The sequence below is a fragment of the Malus domestica genome, chromosome 13, assembly GCF_042453785.1.
Source record: "Malus domestica chromosome 13, GDT2T_hap1".
NCBI lineage: Eukaryota > Viridiplantae > Streptophyta > Magnoliopsida > Rosales > Rosaceae > Malus > Malus domestica.
The window spans coordinates 19,060,251-19,072,832 of NC_091673.1; the positions used below are offsets into that span (position 1 = coordinate 19,060,251).

Sequence of the window (12,582 nt, forward strand, 5' to 3'; positions counted from 1 at the left end):
GCGAGAAATTTTCAAGTTTCAACGAATTAAGCTCAAGCATCAAGAAATTGATGATGACAAAATAATTAGATATGATAGATTAGAAAAGTCTACCACGATCATTATAAAAGGCATATAAGAGAAAGTTGCAAATAACACCATCCAAAAAAGGTTTTGCTAATACCTCTCACATGCCTTTGAAGTACTAGGTCTTTTCTATTCTCTCATATTAAATTTTTGTTATCCGTTTCCTACTGCAAATTCCTGGGGACTATGAAATCCCGCACTTGGATTATTCTCAATTCTCTGGCAAAAAAAAATCTAAATGAAGTGATATGTTGATTTATTCGACTAAATTAACGTTTTATAATTATAATTAGTAAACTAGATTATTGTCATAGCCTACATTATCCAACAACAACAATCTTTTTAAATGGTCCAGCTACAATAGTACTTACAAACACTAAGCTAACCATTGCATGATCTAACTGTTCCATTGTCATAGCCTACATTATCCAACAACAACAATCTTTTTAAATGCTCCGGCTACAATAGTACTTACAACCACTGAGCTAACCATTGCGAGATCTAACCGTTGCAAAAAATCATGAAAAACCTATATGCAAGACCTAACCGTAGATTTTTAAAACCACTTAGTAATACATACCATAAAATAAAGATTGCTATTCAAGCTAGATTTATTGTCAAACCTAAATTATCCAACAACATCAATCTATTTAAACCATGATCATGAGCAAGTGCGAAAATACTCCTGAATGATAAGTATAGAAAGTCATGTTGCATCCCCTCATGAGGCATGGAGCGGAGTCACTGCAAAGAAGTTTTGAGGTTAACATATTGATAATGGGTTGAGAATCGGAATTGAACTCTGTGAGATTTAATCTCATGTTGTTCCTCAATAGCTCAGTGGTTGAGCGGTCAAGGTCTCGGGATAAAATTTATAGGCCGGCCGTCAAGGTCTTGGGAGTTGTTTTGAGACAAGCATAACACTTCACAGGCACAACACTAACTTGACTATACTACCACAATTTTCCAAGCAAAACAACCCAAATCCAAAAATGGTTTACATGCCCTGATGCCAAGTTTTATAGCCTACAGTCAGTTGCACTTGCACCTACAACGCTTACGACGATGAAGAACTTGCTTTTCTGTAAATCAATTTCTAATTGACATCCATACGTTAACATCGACTACCTCATAAATCACCCCGCCCTAACCAACAAACCGAACGATGAGCTGCATTTAACTTTCCGGTAACAACATAGGGCGGTGAGATCAAGAAAACCGTGCAACAGTACAGGCAAGGGTAAGGCTTTATAAATGTAAAGCGAGAAGCAAATGTCGCTTATGTGTTACTGTACAATTTAACAAGCAGCTCAGCTCCAGCGGCTGAGCAATCCTTTCAGGCATAATACTCTATAGAGAAATGATAAATGTTCCTGCTGATGATCGCTCTCAGATCGTATTTTCAGATGCTCAGCTGTTTGAGAGAGATACATTTGCACCACATTCTTCGCTTGATCAAAAATTTGAGATAAAAAGCATGTATGATTCTGGTTCAGCTCTGCATGAAGTATTTGCGAATCCTGCAAACAAGCAGCAAACCAACATCAACCGCACAATTTGATTAAGCAGTCATGATTCCAAACATATGCGACCTTTCATTGATCAACTTAATCATCAAGCCACGCATGAATGATATGGGGAGAGTAGTAATGAACTACCAAAATAACAAAGCCTCATCAACGATTAAAAGTAGGGGAATCAGTTCTAAGAATTCTTACATAAAAGCCAAAACTTCCTGCGTGGTCTTATATAGTATCGAGGAACTTTCTGGAATTGACGGTTGCGGCTTGCAATATCAAAGACATTTTAACAATCCATACAACTCCATGCCCCATACAGTTTCGTTTTCTTTTGAATGATTCCACGAGTCCTCTTTCTCAGCAACTGGGGTCCTATACGGTCTATGATCTTTCTTTATTACCCATTATCTTGGATCTACTATTCCTTTTGTCTCTCTTTTCTAATTTTGGCATGACCTTAGATCTTCATTGCACATTATCCCACCTTTTCCTCTTGTCCTCTTCGATTACTGCCGCCCCCTCACTTTGAATTATTATCCACATTCCTAAATCCACATTCATTAACTAATAAAAACACGCATCTTATTCCAATTTCGATCCTAGCTTATAATAACACATCCATCTTAACATCTGCATCTCACACCCTCACCCACCTACATCCACCCGCCTTGATACTTCTGATTCTCGCCTCTGACAACTCGTTCATCAGTCAAAAGCTATCTCTATCAGAATAGTTGAATGCAATTCACAATTTTTTGAGGCCAAGATATCCTTCCCCATTCAATAAAAACATCAATATTGCAGTAAGAGAGCATATGAATAATGATTTTTTACCTAAATAGAATGTATATGATTAAGAAGAAAGCCACAAAATATGCCACAAGTACACACGTTCTCCGGCTTGATTTTTTCTCGAATACCTACATAGCAAACAACTTCATCTCTCAGACCATTGCCCATAAATATATATATAAATGAAAAAAGAGAGGGATGAAGGCAAAAACTAGTGTAGGAGATCTAGTTTAGGTACCATCTTAAATCGATCCATTGTTCCAGACAATATACCCCTTGACACATCCATGCTATTGCCCTGGTTTTACAGTATAATCAAACAAGTTCAAACATACAAACAATACTAGAGAAAAAGAAACGTCTAACAAGTAGAGTATGTTTAATAACCTTAGAAGCATACCATACGGTCAAGCAAACGATTATGGCTCTCCACCTCTTCATGAATATCACCTGTTAACTGCAAATCGAACATTTCATTTTGTAAGATTAAAGATTGATCAAACCCTGCCAACTCCATACCATTGCATTAGTATACTATCAACTACAACTTCAACTTCACTTTCAGTAAGAAGAACAGTATCTAGCATCAGACCTGTCTAAATCTTAAGCATAACAACAACAATAAAGCCTTTTCTCACTAAGTTGGGTCAGCTGTATGAATTCTAGAACGTCATTGCGCTCGAATCTATGCCACGTCTTCCGTTAGATCCAAGTATCTTTTCTTAGAGTCTCTTCCAAAGTCTTCCTAAGTCTTCCTCTGCCCCTTCGGCCCTGAACCTCTGTCCCATAATCGCATCTTCTAATCGGAGCATCAGTAGGCCTTCGTTTCACATGTCTAAACCACCATAACCGATTTCAGCTACTCCTACTTTACATCGGATATCCTTATTCCTAATCTTATCTTTTCTCGTGTGCCCACACGTCCAGCAAAGCATTCTCATCTCCGCTACACCCATTTTATGTACGTGTTAATGCTTCACCGCCCAACATTTCGTGCTATAAAGCATTGCTGGCCTTATTGTCGTCCTATAAAATATTCCCTTGAGCTTTAGTGGCATACGACGGTCACACAACACGCCGGATGCACTCTTCCACTTCATCCACCCAGCTTGTATTTTATGGTTGAGGTCTCCATCCAACTCTCTGTTCTTTCGCAATATAGATCCTACGTAGCGAAAGCGGTCGCTCTTAGGTACTTCCTGATCTCCAATCCTCACCTATAACTCATTTGAACCTCCATTTGCACTAAACTTGTACTCCATATACTTTGTCCTTGATCAACTTAGGCGAAGACCTTTAGATTCCAACACTTCTCTCCAAAGGTTAAGCTTTGCATTTGCTCCTTCCTGAGCTTCATCTATCAACATTATATCAGCTGCGAAAAACATACACCAAGGGATACCATCTTGAATATATCCCGTTAACTCATCCATTACCAATGCGAAAAGATAAGGACTTAAAGATGAGCCTTGATGTAACCCTACAATTATGGGCAAGCTTTCGGTTTGTCCTTCGTGAGTTCTTACGGCAGTCCTTACTCCATCATACATATCCTTTATAGCTTGGATTTGTACTACTCATACTCCTTTCTTCTATAAAATCCTCCAAAGCATTTCCAAATCTATAAAGACCATGTGCAAATCCTTTTTCATATCTCTATATCTTTCTATCTATCTTCGTAAGAGATAGATAGCCTCCATAGTTGAGCGCCCTGGCATAGACCCAAATTAGTTGTTCGAGACCCGTGTCTCTTACCTCAGTCTATGCTCAATTACTCTCTCCAAAGCTTCATTGTATGACTCATTAACTTAATACCCCTATAGTTCATGCAATTTTGTACATCGCCCTTATTCTTGTAGATAGGCACCCAAGTGCTCTTTCGCCACTCATTCATCTAAATCTAAGCATGCATTAAAATATATCAATTGACATCAATGACAATCGATGACATTTTGAATGTATAAATAGATAAAGGAGTCAGCACGCGTGTGATCAGGTGCATGTAGACTTATGCATGGTGAAGAGGCAAGCTGTGTCTATTCGTACTGAAATCGAACACACTGCACATGTTCTGGGGATTTTCAAGGCAATTTGGCACTCACCCTGGATTATTCCTGTACAATTATTCGAGGATAGTATATACGCATCTTAGAAATTTATCCAATGATGTTAACAATTGAGCGTACTAAAACCTGCTGGCATTCAAAAACATTATGGTAACTAATAACAGCATAGACCAAAAAAATTAGAGTTGGTTCACAGGGTGGCATAACGATTGACCTGAGTTCCGTCAACAAAAAACCAGACAGCAAAGGCATCTGAATATGGGCCAGATTTCGGTGACCCCTTTCATGCTTATGCACCAAGCATGCTGTTTTGATGAATTTTAGTTATTACCATTCATAGGAAAGTCTGTAATTCTGTATGTTCTATTAGCACCCTTGAATAGATACCCTACAATTTTTCAAGTCCTAAGCAGTCGACACATTATGGCAACAGAATATATACCCACTTTCTAAAACAGCAGGGCTCATATGAACTTATACAATGTTACATAAAGATATGTTCGTGTCTACAACAACAACAAAGCCTTGTCCTACTAAGTGGGGTCGGTTGTATGAATCCTAGAACGCCAGTGCGCTCGGTTATGCGTCAAGTCTTCCATTATCTTTAATTACTCCACGTCTTTTCTTAAAGTCTCTTTCAAAGGCTTCCTAGGTCTTCCACTACCCCTTTTGCCCCAAGTCTCTGTCTCATAATCGTATTTTCTAACTGGAGCATCTGCAAATCTTCAATTCACATGTTCAAACCACTTTAACCGATTATCTCTCATCTTATCTTCAATTGCAGCCACTCATACGCTTGTATTCTATGGTTGAGATCTTCATTCAATTCTCCGTTCTTTTGCAAGATAGACTCAAGATAACAAAAGCATTCACTCTTCGGTACTTCCGAATCTTCGATCCTCACCCCTATCTCATTTGAAACCAATTCCCATAAAACTTGCATTTATATACTCTGTCTTTGACCTACTAAGGCGAAGACCTTTAGATTCCAACACACTTTCCACCAAAGTTTAAGCTTCCACACTCCCTCCTACATTTCATCTGTTAGCACTATATCATATGCCAAAAGCATAAACCAAGTGATCTCTTCTTGAATGTACTATTAACTCATCCTTTTGCATGCCTCTGTATCAATCCATGGGTCTTCATAAGAGATAAGTTGCCTCCATAGTCTTGTATGAGTGGGGTGTCTAGTGCCTCAGTCTATGCTCAATTACTCTCTCCCAAAATATTTTCACGTCTCATAGAATATAAGGCATGTTAAGATATTTATGAAACAAAGATTCAAAGCAACAAAGTTAGCCAGTAAAGAGATGTTTATTGCACTCACTCTCTTGAGAAAAACAACTCGGTCTTGTAAACTTTGCACGGACTTGTCATTGTCATGCTCATTAATGTCGTGGGAGTATGAGGAGGAGGCCCTAAGACCACCTTCCTCAAGGCCATCCAAAAGGGATGCTTTGGAGGAACGGTGCTCCCTACAAAAAGAGCAAACATAGTTAAGTATTAGACAAATGTACCTGGGGACCACAAGAACATATTAGGGGTTGACACCACTACCTCGAACAACACTCAAACGTGACAGTGCAAATGAAGTTTAAAATTGTCCTAGCACCGGTTTGTGGCAAGGGCTTGTAATTAAACAAAACTAACGCGTTAAATAAAGTTAATAAACGCATAATAGTAGTACGAAACAACAGAAAAAGCATGACGTTTGTAGTATTTCTGGACTAGGAATGCTTAAAGCAAGTACCAAACCAACAGCTTGTCCCCTTTTTCACAGATTTCCTTCCGACTAATCCCGACTATTAGCAATACTTCTATCCTCAACTTGTAAATTAATTAAACCAACACTAAATCCAATCACCATTTAATCTCATCCCCTCTCCTCTCATCGGATAAATTTGATTACAAGAGGAAAAACACGCAAAATAAATTAACCTGCATTTTTAAAGCAAACCAAGATTAAGGCCTCAGATAATCTAAAATTGACCTCCTACTTAGTGCTAATTACAAGATCTAACCAATAACTTTCGAAATTAATAATAAAATTAGCTTGCGTTCCCAGAGAAAATAAATGCTGAAGCTGTTAAAATTCGAGATCCTGATATATAATATACGTTCGGATCAGAGAGGACGAACCTTCTGTAGCTCATTGGCAGCGGTGTTGGCAGACTCGACGTCGTTTTGCGACGGAGTTTGGAGAGTGCGAGGGTGAAAGTTCGAAATGGTTGATCCTCCTCCGTTTGGCTGCTGAGAAAATGTGGGAAAGGAAAGGAAAATGAAGAGGAAATGTGAGGAATTGATTTGAACGGAACGCAAATGCAGTTATTGGCAATTCCACGTGGTGCCTTAAATTGGGCTTGCCGCCAACAGGCCTTGGTCCAGAAACTTTTAGGATAACCGATAATCTTTTTTTTTTTCTTTTTTTTTTTTTTGGTTACCCGCACAGGTTAAAATTTGAACCACCTGTGTTTTACACCCTTCACATTTGAAGTCGTTTTTAAATTGAGCAATGAGATTTGAACTAACTGTATTTTGCTCCCTTCATATTTAAAGTTGTTTTTAAAGTGAGCGACGAGTTCCTTTTTTTTTTTTTCTTTTTGACATTGCTCTATGAGGTTTTAAAATTGTACGAATTATATTTTTTGTCTCTTGAACATCTAATTATTCATGAAATTGATGAGTTTTTTTTGTCAACGTCTTATACGTTAGTTTATATAAAGATTTCACACTCACCATGTTATCAAATTAACGATGGATAACACAACCAATTCAACCAAAAGCATAAATCGATACAATTTCAATATCTTATGATGCAAAATGAGAAATATATTGTCTATTTGTCTAACAATCCATAACTTAGTATGTTGATCATAGCAATGTGCTATCTCCTCCTCTGTAATAAGTTTGAATGTCTCACCCATAATTTAGATGTGTTAGTATAAGTTGACAAAAAAATTAAAATGAGTTAGTATAAAAAAAAAAAATTTAAATTTTCCATTACCCTTGTTGGATATAATAACGAAATAGTTATAAAAAGAGCGCTACATTTATTACATTTCTACTTTTTTCGACAGTTTTTAATTAGGATAATACTAGAAAAATTAAATTTGTAGACAAAGATTTAGAAATTAAGGTATCGTTTGGTATGCAGACGGGACAGGACGGAACAGAATGGGACGGGACGAAATGGAGAGGGAGTAAAGATGTCCTCGAATGGAAACAAGGAGGAAGAAGGAGACGGAGAGGTTATAATTTTGTGTTCCATGGATGTGGAACGAGTCATTTCAGGGGTGAGGCAGAACGAAAATTCACCTAACATTCGTCTCGTAGAACAACACGTTCTACCCGTTTTAGGCGCACCAAACGTGGGACGGAACGACTCGTCTCACACCGTTCCGTTCCGTCCCGTCCCACGTACCAAACGGTACCTAAAAAACATGAAAGTTGATGATTGAATTATTACTTAAACGTTGATAAACGTGCTCATTCCTATTGGTGATACATTATTTAGTTTCTAAATTTTATTCTTAAATTTAGTCTCCTTCTCGCTGACAGTGTCAGGCATAACATGATGTAAATAGGCCAATCCCATTAATATTAATAAGGCTGTTTCAAAAGGAGAGTCAATGCCCTCTTCTACCTCCTACCACCAGTTTAATGCCCGCAAGCAACAACCTACTTGGACCATATAGCGGTAAATACATATTTATTATTATTAGAGCCTCACACAATCCTTCACAATTTCAGATCTTTTCTGTTTATTAATTGAAATAATCCATCCAAATTATGCCTAATTTTACCCCAATTACCATTCCAAAAAAGGGAATATGAAAGAGATGAAAGTAAAAGTGTTGTAGAAAATTTAGGGTCTATTTGGTATCTTATTTGAAATTTTTTATCATTTCTTAAAACATTTTTAAGAACATTTATTGAAATAGTTCTTTTGAAGACTCAAAAACTTGATAGGTTTCTAATTTAAAATTTTTAAATCTTACGACTTAAACTATAACAAAGAGATCTAAAAATAGGGGGTCGCAAGAGAGGTAGAAAGAGGAGAGAGGAGGAAAGAAAGTAAGAGATGATTTAAAGAAAAAGAAAGAAGAGAGAGAATCGGACGAGATAAAGAGGAAGATGAGTGAGAAAAAGAACCTAAGGAATAAAGAAAGCGAATTGGAGGAGAGACGAAAAAGATAAGAAAAAAAAAAGGATAGAAAAAGAAGAAAAGAGAGAGATTTGGAGTGAGAGTGGAGGAGGAAGAGAAAAGAAAGAAGTAAGTTTACGTTTAAAAACTCTAAAAACTCACTTTTTATATTTTTAGATAATAGACTATTTTTTAGTTAGTCTTGAGTTTAGTTTTTGAAAATAGTCATACCAAACAAGTTTTTAAGGCCTAAAACTTGAAAATTGTTTTTGAGTTTAAAAGGTTGGATTCAAGTACACTACCAAACAGGCCCTTAGCATTCCCAGTAAAGGATTAATGCATGATATGGATGGTATCAAAGGGCATCAAACACACAAGAATCCATGTCAATAAACTGCCAGTTTCAGTATGTCAAATACAACAAGTAAAATCTAAAGTACTAATCATGTTCAATATTTGAAGAGTAAATTGTAGTAATGATCCCTTAATTTTAATCAAATTGAAGCAATAATTTCTCAACTAAAACTCTATTACCATTAATTCCTCAACTCATCAAAACATGTAGCTATGGTCTTTTTCGTCAACTTCGTCAGAATTTTGTCAAAATAAGTTATGTTGGAAGGACCATAGCTACAATTGGGATAAATTTGAGGGACCATTTTCTCCAATTGAGTTAAAGTTGAGGGATCATTTCTCTAATTGGATTAAAATTGAGGGACCATTGGTAATGAATTTATTTTTAGTTGAGGGACCATAGATCTACGTTTTAATGAGTTGAGAGACTAATGGTAATAAATTTTTAGTTTATGGATCATTACTCTAATTGAATTAAAGTTGAGAGACGATGCTCAGAATTACACATTCATGTCTACCCGGAACGAAAATACCCTTTCAAAAAACCTTAGCCATTCTCTCCCTTTTCTCTCTCACACAGAGTAAATCACAAACTTCCTCAATGCCGCCGACTCCTTCCTTGGGTTGGGGTTGGCCGGCAACCCCTTTTCCCTCTTCTCTTTTCCTTTTCTTTATTTATGCTTGTGAGTTTTCTTGGCGTCCTTCACCATTTTTCGATGTTCTTCGCCATATTTCGATGTTTATTACCGTCTTCTTTGTCTTGACAAACCCAATCCCCAGCCTTCAACCCTCGCCCCACAACCCCTAACATTCATCATCTTCCACCTCTGTTTAAAGCCAAGAGTGACGCACCTGGTTTGGTCTGTAGATCTCGGCCCTTAATTCACATCTATGTACCCAACCGACATGTCAAAAACTCGGGGCCAAGCGTGCTGCGGTTTTGCTCAAAGCGAGCGTGTTTTAGATGCCTCCTTAGCCTCATCCCCTTCCCTTTTGTTTTGGTTTTGGTTTTACTTCTAGGGGCTTGTTTTGGTGGTTCATGTATGTTGGCTCATCTCCGGTATGGCGGTTTTGGTGGCAAATTTTGGTTGGGGATTTTTCCTTCTTGTTGGTTGCTTTGTGGTGCAATTCCTTCGTTGAATTCAACGCGAAGTTGGTTTTCTTCGAGCAATTACCTTTGTGGTCGCAGTCGAGGTGATGGCATCAGTGGCGATCGGCCTTTGCTAGTTCTGGCTCTGGGTTTTCGTTTTGTCTGCTTTTTTTGCTGAATGGGCTTTGGCTATCGCCACTTTATTGGGCTAGTTTGTTGTACTTGTGTTGACCCTAAAAACTACCAAGCCTACGTGGCGCACAGGCCGAGTAATCTATAAGCTAACTATGTCATTTTTTGAATGCGGGGCGTGCCAACTCGTCGGCCGAGCTCGGCCGAGGAGTAAATTTGTTGATGTTGCGTTGGGCGCGCGGCTGACTTCTGCGTCTTGCGATTGCGACCGAGGAAGGAACACGTCTCGACCTCTTGGGTTCTCGAACCTGAAGACAAGGTTACTATTCTTACGAAGTTCACGAATCGCTGTTGTCGGATTCGTTCACCGTGATGTTATTCGTCAGAGTAAACTCACGCCGAATTGACACCAAAGTGTAAGGGCACAAATACTCAAAGCGAATATAAGTCTTAATAGTGAACGTGGTTGGGCCGTCTGAATACCGAACTCTGAATCCCACTTGAGAGTATCTAATCATAAAACAACTCGGCATGCAATGCGCCGAGCTTAGTAAATTGTAACACCTCACTTCGCCGGGAAGGCTAATGAACCTCCGACCCTCTTTCTTCATCTGTGCTGTATTCTGTCATGGGCTTAACAATAGCAGGGCCTATGAGAACTGTAGGTGGTTTGTTTGAACGAAAATCAATATTGAAACGTTGCCGAGAATTCAGATTCAACACGCGTGGTATTGGAATGTCCTCGGCTTTCTCTTTTCCTTTGTCCTTTGGTAGGCGAGCGTCTACCATACTTACTGTCGCCGTGGGAAATGGGTCGGTGTCAACGCTCATTTTATTCTCCGGAAATCTGAGTTTGCCATTATCGATCCAGCTTTGGATGTTGTCTCGAAACACGACGCAGTTATTCGTTGTATGTTTGCTCGAATTATGGTATTTGTAATAGATCTTTCCTTTAAGCTCTTCGGCCTTGGGAATGTTATGCCCAGGCCGAAGTTTGATAATCCTTGCTGATAACAATTGATCAAAAATTGCATCAGCCTTTGTAATATCGAAAGTATAAACTTTTGATGTTTTCATTGTTTCTTCAGTGGCCGAGCGGGTTTTGACTTCCTTAGAATCAATTTGGGTCAGCGCTTTGCACACATATGGTTTGTCTATCACTATCTCAGCTGCATCCACGCTAACACATTCACCTTCGGTTGATGCGTAGCTGACCGTGGGATTTTTGTAGATCGTCCCCCGAGCTGGCGCCTTCGAAATCTTTTCTTCACGGAGCAAGTAATCATACTGCTCGACGTGCTGGGCTAGTTCATACATATCCCGAAAGTTTGCCCCCAAGAATTTCTTTTTATTTTCTACGTCGAGTCCGTTCAAAGCAAGTCTGACAAATTCGACTTCGAGGAGAGGTACTCGACACCAATTCCTGACCGATTTAAATTTGGTAAGATAATCCATTAGTGACTCGTCGGACGCTTGAGCCATCCTTGCTAACGAGGACACTGACATCTCCATTCCTGACCGATAGAATTGTTCATGAAATTTCTCGACCAACTCCTCCCAGCTCTGGACAGAATTCGGTGGGAGGTTGATATACCAAGCGAACGCTGAACCGGTCAGTGAAAAGTTGAAAAGTCGCAGCTTGTGAAAGTCGCTATTGACGTCTCCGCATTGCGCGGTGAACCTAGCCACATGTTCCAACAAGGATAAGGATGATTCTCCGGTGAAAAGGCTAAAATCTGGGATTTTGAAACCTCTAGGGTATTCGAATTGTTCCACATAAGCGGGATAGGGATGTATAAACTTAGGGAACTTCGGCCCTTTCTTCATGGCCGAATCGATCATCCGCTGAACCTCGGTCATATCTACAGGTATTGCTTCCACTCTCTAGTTGGACCCATCTGACTTACTGTTTGATCCTCCTCTTTTTTCCAAGTCGATTGGTTTGAGCCGAGCAGGGATTGACTCGACCGGTGCACTTGGTAATAGATTATTCCTCGGTGGTAAGTGCTGGGCAAGATCGAAAGACCTACCGTCCCTGACCTTACTAACCAGTATTTCGAGTAATCTAGTTTGTGCTTCACTGGTATGGTGTATCACGTCATGAAGTTTATCGATTCCTCGACTAAACGTCTGTTCAACCGTCCGAGATTGCTCGTCAAGTCGTTTCTGTAGAAACGATCTTGTTGGTGGATCAGATCCTTCGCCACCATCCTCGTCACAATCCTCTATTATCCCTTCAGTGAGAACGCAAGTATTCCTGTTAGGGATCTCAAGGCTACGAAACTGACCGCCGAGATTAACTTCCCTTTCTCGACGGGTCGCGCTCGTGGACTCGGGTGTTACGGCGCTGATGGGATTCTGCGCCTGTGGCATATTTTATCCTGTGTTCTGAATTGGCAAATCGGCTGTTGATTT

The 12,582-nt window shown here is 39.2% G+C and overlaps 1 protein-coding gene across 5 annotated transcripts; it reads right to left on the reverse strand.

Annotated features, from left to right (window-relative positions):
* Nucleotides 1–1,295: 1,295 nt before the first annotated feature.
* On the reverse strand, nucleotides 1,296–12,375 carry LOC103424106 (bet1-like SNARE 1-1). 5 transcript variants are annotated; one of them, XR_011574650.1, is made up of 7 exons: nucleotides 6,587–6,773; nucleotides 5,775–5,922; nucleotides 2,779–2,835; nucleotides 2,617–2,676; nucleotides 2,421–2,506; nucleotides 1,785–2,276; nucleotides 1,296–1,586 (listed from the first exon to the last, which is right to left on the reverse strand). XR_011574650.1 is itself a non-coding variant. In XM_008362181.4 (6 exons), exons 1-6 carry the CDS (start codon nucleotides 6,598–6,600, stop codon nucleotides 1,559–1,561), a joined length of 393 nt encoding a protein of 130 aa, XP_008360403.1. In that variant the 5' UTR covers nucleotides 6,601–12,375; the 3' UTR covers nucleotides 1,296–1,558. The 5 variants fall into 5 exon arrangements, 3 of the variants coding, with proteins under 3 accessions (XP_008360403.1, XP_070666767.1, XP_070666768.1); XR_011574649.1 differs by lacking the exon at nucleotides 6,587–6,773 and adding an exon at nucleotides 6,005–6,285; XM_008362181.4 differs by lacking the exon at nucleotides 1,785–2,276 and having other exon boundaries at nucleotides 6,587–12,375.
* Between the last annotated feature and the right edge of the window lie 207 nt (nucleotides 12,376–12,582).